Source organism: Periplaneta americana, chromosome 8 (genome assembly GCF_040183065.1).
Source record: "Periplaneta americana isolate PAMFEO1 chromosome 8, P.americana_PAMFEO1_priV1, whole genome shotgun sequence".
Lineage (NCBI taxonomy): Eukaryota > Metazoa > Arthropoda > Insecta > Blattodea > Blattidae > Periplaneta > Periplaneta americana.
This window is the reverse complement of record NC_091124.1, coordinates 106902353-106913445: the sequence shown is the minus strand read 5'-3', so window position 1 is coordinate 106913445 and position 11093 is coordinate 106902353. Positions and strand designations below refer to the sequence as shown.

The 11093-nt window shown below is 34.3% G+C and overlaps 1 protein-coding gene across 5 annotated transcripts in view; it reads right to left on the bottom strand.

Moving 5' to 3' along the window:
* Positions 1-2952: 2952 nt before the first annotated feature.
* LOC138704930 (sec1 family domain-containing protein 2-like) overlaps positions 2953-11093 on the bottom strand; it is a 115812-nt gene continuing 107671 nt past the window's right edge. For all 5 annotated transcript variants that reach the window (XM_069833359.1, XM_069833356.1, XM_069833360.1 and 2 more), the window contains one exon: positions 2953-3397. In XM_069833359.1, coding sequence (XP_069689460.1) covers positions 3172-3397 — 226 coding nt within the window. In that variant the 3' untranslated portion in view covers positions 2953-3171. The remainder of the gene's footprint in view (positions 3398-11093) is intronic.

Genomic DNA, 11093 nt, shown 5'->3' with positions numbered 1-11093 from the left:
CTCATGTCAGTAGATTTACTGGCATTTAAAAGAATCCTGCGGAACAAAATTCCGGCTCACCGGCGACGCTGATATAACCCCTGCAGTTACGAGTGTCATTAAATAAACCATAATTTAATTTTTTTACATGCAGATTTGAACCTTAGAAATATTTAACTGGCGATGTTGTAGTTGGTTGTATAATATATCTACATGATACATCAATAAATGAAAAAAAAAAAAAACTGATCCAGAAATTGAATTCAGGATCTTCAAGAGCATGCACCAGGTCGCTTGGCTCATTTATTGTGATGTTGTTAGATGTTTCTGATTCAATTATGGTTTGAAAACATTCTAGCAATGGCTCCTTCTTCTCATGAACAACATTTACTGTTCTTATTTTAAAACTCCATCTTGTTGCCCCAGCTGAGTCTTTAAAACACATTAATCTAATACAGACTGTGTGGAGATCGAGAGAAGAAAGCAGGGATACTGGATAAATTAGCAAAAAATATGCGAGCCTTTGTATTTTGTTTAGCGGCTCTTTTCATTATGAGATTCAACTGATAGGCACTTAATTTCACATTTCTCCTGAATTGTTAAGGTACTGAACTGAATAGACTGTAAATATTGTACAGAATTAAACATTGTTGCACTTGTTACACTCACAACATTAAAGAAAATGTATTTAAAACTGCGCACTACTGACAAACTGCTGCAAATTTTGCAGCGCCTGGAAATTCTGGATTCATGGCAAGGGGCAGCAGGGGGAGGGTTAAAACTAACGCTCAAAGCATCCGAGACGAGACTGGCAGCTCCAGGGGAGGAAGTGCTTCACCCATAGTCTTTGTCTCTGGTTTCGCTCAGGCAGTACCAGTGGAGGAAGTGACTTCACTAATGATTGCATGCATGTCAATGAGAGCGAAATTTTTAAAAAAATTCGAGCCGCTAAATAGAGACGGTTTAATAAATGTATTTCACAACATAAAACGAGACAAGAGCCACAAATGTCTGGGGGTGCTGCAGCTCTGCAGCCCCTCTTCGAAAGCCGCCCCTGCAGTTGACCATGGCCAGTTGTATTTTATCTCCCAGTTCTTCTTTCCAGTCACATTTCCTACCTTTTTTCCTTTCCTCCAATATGTCTTTTTACATTCATTTATATTAACATTACTGATTGTTTACTTTTTCACCAACAAAAATGTTTTCAGTAATTACATTTCCTCTCTGAATTTATAACTAGCCTCATTTCACCAACAGAAACACTCTCTTCAACCATTTTATTGCTTTTCCTTTCTTTTGAATTACTTACATAATTAAAAGATACAGGGGGAAATAAAAAAGATCAGGGTCACATAAAGCAAATTTAAATTTCGACCCTGATTGTTCTTTCATCTCAAATTAAACTGCGTGTTTCTTGGATGTTAATCATATATGGCAGGGATTAAGCTAGAAAATAAATAGTAGTCGCAAAATGCACAAATAAAAAATTATATTTGTGCAAATTGCGAAAAGTTTATGCAAAATTATAAATAGTTCTACAGAATGATAAAATTGATAGAGTATGCAGAAACAAAAAAGTTATGTAATTTGCTTCTTGGAGTTTTATTACTTTCAATCCATCTTACCACACTCTAGATATACTTATGTAGGTAAATCATTGCACGTAGGTTTGTTTAGAATGAATTACTGCTGAATTTAAATCACATTAAAATACGTTATTTTATGGGCACTCTAAATATTAGAATTCTTTACTAGTAGGCCCTTCAAGATTTATTGTTAGCAGAGTGCTAACTCTTTTTACTGAAAGGCAGTTTCTAATTCCAGTTTTTACAAGATTCGTGCAATTAAATTCTCTCTCACAATTTACAGTATGCAATGGAATTATATAAATTAATTAGAAGAAATTGTTCACTAAACTTACATGAATTGCACCAACTCTTTGAAATCCATTCTTGAACATCTGTTGCTCAATACCTTTTTGAACATTGCCCATGTCATTATCATTTCATTTGAATTCATTTTAGTCCAAACACATCTTTTATTTCATTTTCTCCATTATCATCTTCGTTTCTAAAGTCTAATGTGGTTGTCATATTTTTGCACATTTACATTGAAAAATTTCTTGCATTTTTAGAAGTTGAGTAGCAAAATGCGACAAATGTGACTGGGCTTAAACCGTAGTATATGCTCAATAATATTTAACATGATGATACACTCACATATTAGTTACCTATTGGTAATAATAGCTCGTTTTTCACTATTTGTGAACCCTGATCTTTTCTCTCCTGTATCCTTTCAATTTTTATTATTTAGTGTACATTATCTCTTATGGAATATGTTCAAAATACATTTTGTTTCTTCCCAGACCAACATTGCATATGCAATCATTGCTTTCGTTCAACTGTTACAGAGAATTGCTCTTACAAATTATAACATAATTATAAAAAATTATTTACAATGGCATAGCTGAATCGGAATTGCCATTTTGGTTGTGTTCTCATTAAATTTACTGATAAAATTAAAAATCGAGTGAGATTATGCGTGATATAACGTTAATATTTTGCGCCAGGAAAAACCTGATCCTTGTCTTCTGTTTGGTTCATTTACATTTATTCCTTTATTTCATTCACTAGTACAAACAGTTTAAGAACTATTTTAAAATCGAGTTTAGACACTTGGACCTCTTCTGCCATGAATTAAATACATTACTACGGTACATATTATGTAATGTAAAAACTAACTATAAAGTGAGAATGATAAATTTGAAGTACTTGGGGAAAATGAGAACGAACATGCTCCACAGATGCTTTGTCTATCATAGATCTCACATAATCATTTGGGGAATGAAACTTGAAGCCTTCAAATGACTGGATATCGTCAGTATTACTGCTTCTACTATCAGGAAAAACATGATAATCGAAGTAAATAATTACGCTTTGTAATAGCTGTCTGATGAAAAATAAAAAAAAAGGATCTTTCTTGCTGATTTTATATTATGGTTTACTTCTTCATACAACAAAATACACATATTTAATGGATTCAACATTTTTAATAATTTATATTGTTATTAAATTTCTCGTAACGAAATTTCATTCCCTTTTTGAAAAGAAAAAAAAATCTTTCTCTTAAATGATTACATTACAGTAACAGTACAGTGATATTTACATACTGTCAAACTAGCAATCTTAGGTCTCATAACACATCTTGAAGAAGAGGGTCTTTAACAAAGATAGCTTCTACAGTATCAATTGGAGAAAGAAGTCGGGTCCCACCAACTAGAACCTGTGTCTCCTGACCAGAAGTGATCACCATCTCTTGAATTAATTTCACTTCTTGTGCAGTAATTCCACCCAGAATAAACACAATCAACTGTGGGTTGTCTAATGGGTGCTGCTGCCGTGGTCTGTTGAGCAGTAATCTGCAATGATAAGTTAGATACAAGTGCAGTCGTTTAGTCAACTGTCCGAAGACAGGTCTGGACCCCACAAGTGACACCAACAAGACATCACTCATGAGGCAACTAGGCTAGGAGATAATGGGGTTGGGTGGCCAGTTCCTTTCCCCCTCCATTACATACATCGCTGATTAGATATATATTACACTAATCAAACTTCAGATGCATACAAACAATTGTTCTTCCTCTGACACACATTGTCAAGTGAAATGTACTGCCTGATAATAGATGTCCATATCAGCCAGAACCTCAATCAGAGGTAAAGTGCAGTTAACAGTAATACAATATCATTTGGTTTACAATGTGCATTTATACATTTACATCATTACATAAAAGACTACACCAGTGACATTTTGATTTTTCTATAAGAGGCTTCCATGGTCGCTAACATTGTAACTTATGTCACTGAGATGAGGACAGAATAATTATAGATATGAACATATAACTTTTCCTATAATCAGAAACAAAGAGATTTTTTATATGTAGTAAATCTACTACATGGGGCTAGCAGATTTTATTGATTCTAGTTCACATTAACACTTTGTTTAAAAACTTAAAATTGCTTAGTCGACACATTAAAAGTGTTAAAATTTTTAAAAAGTTCATGTTTCTTAGACAAACGGCCTGTTTCAATGCCGGTGCTGCATCACCTTCAGTTGTTTCTGTTGCTCTTGAATTCTGCCATTTGCATTCGTCAGTTGTAGGGGTGCGGGTGTGTTGCTCTTATGGTGGGGGGGGTGGTTGTTTGTGTGTTATGTAACATGATATCGAAGAATGTGTGGGTATTGCATTGTTTGATATCATGATACATAACACACAAACAACCACTCCCCACCATAAGAGCAACACACCCCTACCCCTACAACTGACGAATGCAAATGGCAGAATTCAAGACCAACAGTAGTTCGTAGGACACTGAAGATGATGCAGCAACGGCGTCAAAACGGGCTGTCTGTCTAAGGTACATAACCTTTTTTAAAAATTTTAACACTTTTAACGTGTCGACTAAACAATTTTAAGTTTCTAAACAGATTTTACTTTCTCGCACAATGGATACCTTACTCAGAGAGTTTTTTTCGGTCTGTAAGTCCACCGCTCTTGATCAGGCTTGAACTCCTTTGATATGATGATAAACAATCACAACTAACAGTATGGGCGAGGAACTGGTAAATTTTGTCCAAAGCCCTCTTATTCAAGGACAAGATTTCTTAACATGCTCTAAGCTACACAACTTTACTTTCCTTTTCGACGAAATAAGACTTTCCTCCTCCCTTCCCCATTCAGCTGGGTTGAAGCAATGAATTTGATATCTAATGGTGAACATAGTAACAAATAACAATAAAAAACGAGATTTTATTTAGCAATTGAGTGTTTTTTAAAAAGTCGCTAAACACCTCAAACTAAATTTGTCAGAAAATGTGATTTTGTATGATCAAAAAAGTATTAACCCCAAATATTTACTGTACTTCTTTTACTATCATATTGTTTATTAAGGTACTAATGGAGCATTCCACATAAAATGGAACACTTTTTGGGGAAAATTGAATGCATAATTTTTATTCCCATAATTTTTAGTGCATTCTACAGGGGAAAATATGAGTCAAACAATTTTTCCTTTCACAACAAATCCATTGCATTGGTTTATAATTATAACTAAACATTTTTGTACTAAAAATTAGGTATTCATAACACATTTTTCTAATACCATGGGAAGAAGCATATCATTTGATATTCATAGTGGGTTAATTTTCGTGTATTTTATAGTTTCCTGAATAGTTATTTCAAAACTTATATTTCTGATTTTGACTATATTGCGCCTGGAACCTCTGCAAATATTAGCAGTGTTGAAGCATATATATCTTTTTTGTGTGTGATTTAAAACTACATTACTATTGTGTCAACGAATATTATGGTTGCTATGGACAGTTTATCAACAGAAATGTTATTACATATGGAAAATTACATATGTTTATGATTTTTAAAGTAATTTTTAGTACCAGTTTTGAAGTCTCTGTTTATATGAATCTAATTATGTATCATGCCAGACATGAATGTGCAAAATAATCATGTGCTGCAGTGTCCAGTTTGCAAAAAAGCTTTGTAAATAAAGTTTGGGTGTTAATATCCATATTGGCAAAGCTCATCCAGAAAACAGACGAGAGAGGATTGCTGCACAATATCTTAATAATTCTAGGACTACTGATTCTAAAATCTGTATTGATGAACATCATCCAGAACCAGATGTAGGCCCACACGAAATTCAAAATTGTGGAAAATAATTCTAGTTCTTGAAATTATAGGAAGACAAACTTTCGCAAATCACACAAAATGATACTAAAGATGAATTTGAAACACTTACAGAAGTTTTAGAATTCTTTATTAATTTTATACCAGAACTGTCTGGGCCCCAACATCCCGCTACCAAGTATTATAAAGCCCGCAAATTAAACAATAATTGCAGAAATAATTATAAATCTTCAAAAAATCCAGTCTGGAAATCAAAAAAGCAGAGAGAAAAAATCGGGAACGCTATGGATATGAGCTTTTTATAACCAAAGACGTAAAATTGCTCATAAAAGTTTAGAGAAAAATAATAAACTTCAGCCTTGCAAAATTCCAATAACAACAATATCTGAGCACTTTGAAAATATTTTTTCTACAGAAAACAATAATTCTCCACTTTCTCTTATGGTTACAAATGCTGAGTCACCTCCCGATATTTTAGTTTCTGAAGAAGATGTTCATAAGGCTCTATATACATCACCTGGCCCAGACAGAATCACTTTTCGTGTCTTAAGACACTTAAAAACCACAAAATTTCTCACGTTGCTTACTAGAGCAATGCTGCATTTTTCATATGTACCTACTCGGTTAAGAAAAGGAAGAATGATATTAATACATAAAGGTGGAGACACAAATAACATCGCACAATGGAGACCTATTTCAATTTTTTCCGTAATAAGAAGGATAATAGAAAAAGTTCTAGAATCAAAATTACGTAATTTCATTACATTACATCAGCGAGGGTTGATATCTGTACCTGGAACACATGTAAATCTTTCTCTTGTAAATGGCTGTCTCCATCACGCAAAGGCTAATAAAAGAGATTGTTGCATTATTTTTATGGACGTATCTAAAGAATTTGACTCCATTGGACATGAGGATATAAAAAGATCGCTGCTGCATTCTGGAATTCCGAAAAATTATATGGGCTTATTGAATTATTATTATTATTGACAGACAATGCAATACAAGTACAGGCTAACTTGAAGACCACCAAACCCATACCTATTAAATCTGGAGTAGCACAAGGCTCACCATTATCATTCAATTTGACTATAAATTACGTGTTGCAAAACATCAATGATCATGAAATCACTGAACAATATGATACAAATTATCAGAAAATCTGCCATCTTTATCTGTTTTAACTTTTGCTGATGAAATAACTTTAATCAGTAATAAGAAAATTATGCAACAATAATGCTTAATTTGACAGAGAGCAGTCTCGAAGAGTTGGGTTTAACAATTAGTCCTTCAAAAAGCAAAGCTACAGTACTAAGGAAAGTAAAGTTAACACAGCAAAAAATTACAACTTTACAAGGTTAAAAAATTGATTCAGTAACAGATAAAAAAAGAACGTATTAAATACCTTGGCATTGATTTCACTGATGAAATTTCAATGGACAAAAATAGAATTTTTAAAAATCTAACATCTGATCTTAATGGCCTTCTACAAACAAGATTACTTAAATCTGAGCAGAAATTAAAACTTATTTTGAATGAATGTGTGGCCTAGTCTCATATATCCTTTACAATGTATGCCTTTAAATTAATTATCCACCGGCTTCTTAAGAGATCTTGACAAAATAGTTAGAATTGCTGTCAAAGAAATCATGATGTTACCAGACGACACTCTAAATTCTTTGTTATATTCATCTAAAGAAGTTCGTAAACTGCGTATATTGTGTGCAGAATGGGAAGCCAGTATACAGCATTTTAATATCTGCAATCGTCTTCAGTCCCTTCATAATCCACATTTGCATCATATACAGAATCTTGAAGAAGAGAAAAATGCGGCCCTTGGAAAACTTAATTTTATTAAATCGTTTCTTCCTCCAAAGACCAGTGAGAGGAAACTCAAGAGAAATTCTAAGAACGAGATCTTTCCAAACTTGGTGTCAACTGCCACATAAAGGAAAAGGAGTGATTATGTATGCTGAGTGCCCTAAAGCTAATTCATGGATGTCCGGCAAAAAACCTCTTTCAACATCTGAATATGTCAATGTGGTGAAGCTTTCCTGTAAGATCTGTTCCTGGCAGATCCTTTAATACAATCCATTGTAGACATACTGACAGCAACGAGACAGAAACTACTGGTCACGTATTGGGATTCTGCAGGAAAAGCAAGCTGCTACGGAACAACAGACATCATAGAGTGAAGACATGTATTGCAGAAGTCTTAAGACACCTTGGTTGGGAGGTTTATGAAGAGGTTCATTGCATTTCGGCTGCAGATTTCAACAGACGCGCAGACATCATAGGCATCGACAGGGTTAAGGATAAGGCCATAGTATTAGATCCAACCATCCGCTTTGAGAGAAACCTCTCACAAGCGGACGAGGTCAACATGGAAAAACAAGAAATATATGAACCATGCCTACCTTTCCTCTCTTCTAAATATAACATACCTGTTAATCAGTGGGTTGTCAGAGATAAGTTATTTGGAACGAGAGTTTCCCTTCCACAGTCTGCCTACCAACTATTAGTGAAATTAAAATTCCAAGTCTTTCAAATACAAAACATCTTATTACAAATTCTTAGGGACTCTTTACATATCATTCAATATCATTTATATTTTCAAGAAAGATAATTTTGTCAATATGACATTTTGGCATCAAACGAATCCCAAATCCAAAATTTAGTATTTTTTTAATTAATCGACATTTTGGCATCAAGCGAATCCCAAATCCAAAATTTAGTATTTTTTTAATTAATCGACATTTTGGCATCAAGCGAATCCCAAATCCAAAATTTAGTATTTTTTTAATTAATCGACTCCATTCTTCACAAAACGAATTTATAATAAAGAATAGTAGCAAGTATTTCTTCAGTTTTTTTTTCTGGCTACATTATATAGGGGATTCAATCTGGGCGACTGGTGCGAAATAAGTATCTCGTTAACATGTGATGTAACATCAGCACCAGAAGCTGCCTTGACACCTTAGTTGGCAAAGTACTGGCTTAGAGTGACTGCAATGGCAGACTCATATTTGTAGTGGACAAAGCCAAGATTACTGAGGATTTTTGTCAGGGTTGTCCCATACCACCATTACTCTCCATCTCAATACTCATTATCACGTTTACAATAATTAACCAAAATGCTGTTGTGTGATGTAGTATAATGTGACTGGTATCAATCTGAGGAGCCAGAATACACCTTTGGGGGAGGGGATGAAAGGGCTTTGCTAGAACCTTACCTCAATGACTGAATTGACAGACTGCACCAAATTGCTCTGTCACAATGGCCATTAGGATTTCAACAAACATTCCTAATTATTGTGATGTACCGAAGTACATATATTTCCGTGCAGGAATTCTGCATTATCATATGATGAAGGATTGGTGGAGTGGAGAAAAATTCTCTCCGGAATTCGAACCCAGGTTTTCAGCTCTACGTGCTGACACTCTTTCCACTAAGCCACACTGGATTCCAATTTTGATGCTGGACTGAATCCTCTCATATATGATAACGCAGAATTCCTGCACGGAAATATCATATGTACTTCGGTACATAGCAATAATATGATATGCGTATGTAATCACTTAGTGATTTAAGACGGCGCCCATTCTGTTGGATCCCGGCCACTTAGTCACTCGTAATGAGTGCACCTCTGCACATAGTGTGTTAGACATTGTGCCACTGTGACACAGTGCATGAGGGTTGGTCACTCAAGGGAAACTAAGAGGTGGAGCTTAAACTGAGAATTCTGGTGCCGGAGAGATTTTTTCTCTGCTCCACCGATCTTTTATCAAACATTCCTAAGTAAGAGGAGTGGTAAGGCACAACAAGCCCATTCGAGACAGTGGTGCTAGTCTTTAGGTCCCTTCTCCATACAAGAAAAAACATTAGCATCGATGTCCTTGTCCTTGGACATTTGCACAAATGGATGCTATACTTTCTCTCCTACTAGTGGTTGCCTTGAAACAGTTTTTTTTTGTCTTAGACCTCGCAATGAGGCACTACAATGAACAAGTACCTACAGTAGGAGAAATGGCCACATTTTATGCATTATTAATTAATGTACTGTATATAAGGTTACCAGACATCCCCATTTCCCGAGGACAGTCCCCAAATGTTGCTTTTTGTCCCCAGAATGTCCCCGAATTTAAGTTTTAATTATTATAATTTTACGAAAATGATGTTGAATATCACTGTGCCTTTGGTATTCATTCACCATAAGATATCTGTGGAATGTATATTGCTGCTCCAGAAAGAGAAAAATTTGAAGGAACATTTCTATTATTTGTCTTCCAATGTAGATGAACATGATCTGGATGAAATACCGTAATTTATTTATTAGTCCTTGCTTGAAGAAATATGTGACTTCAGAGAAAATAGCAAAGTGGAATGAAGAAAATGCTAATCTTCGCTCAAAATGGGGTGGAATTTTTTAAAATTTCTCCGAGAAAATGATTTTCTATGTACAATTCCAGAAGTTGATCGAAATATCTCCACATCTTCCTGAAAGTAACATTCAGTGAAGAAATTTTTTTCTTTTATGAACATGATGTGGAGATACAAAAAAACCCGGAATGAGTTTAGAAACTGTTCGAGCCATGCTTTCTGTCTTAACCAATTTCAACACGACCTGTCAGAAATTTTCTGCAAAATTGAGATCCAGAGAAGACCTGTTTAAAAAAAAGTAACTTTTATGAAAATACCAGCAGTTTAAGTAGTAGTTAAGTACAATGAATATTTGTAATGTGTAAATAGAATGAGTGTTTTAAATCTTCAAGGTATGTAAAAACAATGCAAGCGAACGACAAACTAACAGAAATGTTAAAGGTAGTTTTTTCATATGGCGATATCTGTCCCCGGAAATTGCGAAAAAAATCTGGTAACCTTACTGTATAATGACAAAAATATTGATGCAACATGCGTATTTTACTTAAGGGAAGTTGAAGAATGAAGTGACCAAAATTGACAGGTTACCATTAAAATTATTTATCTTGGAAACTACTCAACCAATACTAACCAAATTTTCCAAAAATCTGTATACAGTGCTTTTCAAAAGTCACACATATTTTCTACTACGGCTAAAAGGAAATGTTTTCGAAAAACTCTTGGATACATTAAACAGTATATTTTAAAGACACTTTTTCACAAAAACAAACCATTCTTGATATCACTGTTGTGCGAGTTGTGATGTCATCGGAAACATTTTTAAATGACACGCTGTTTTTTTCTGTATACCACCTGAAAGATTTTATTATTCTCCATGGTTACACAAGCTATCAATTGTTTTATTCAACAAACATTGCTATGGTAACAAAATAAATGTAGTTAAAATAAATGTGTTACAGAAGCAAATATTCAATTAATTAAATGTTCAAACTGTTGCCAATTTACGATCTGGCAGTGTGAAAGATGCAGAAC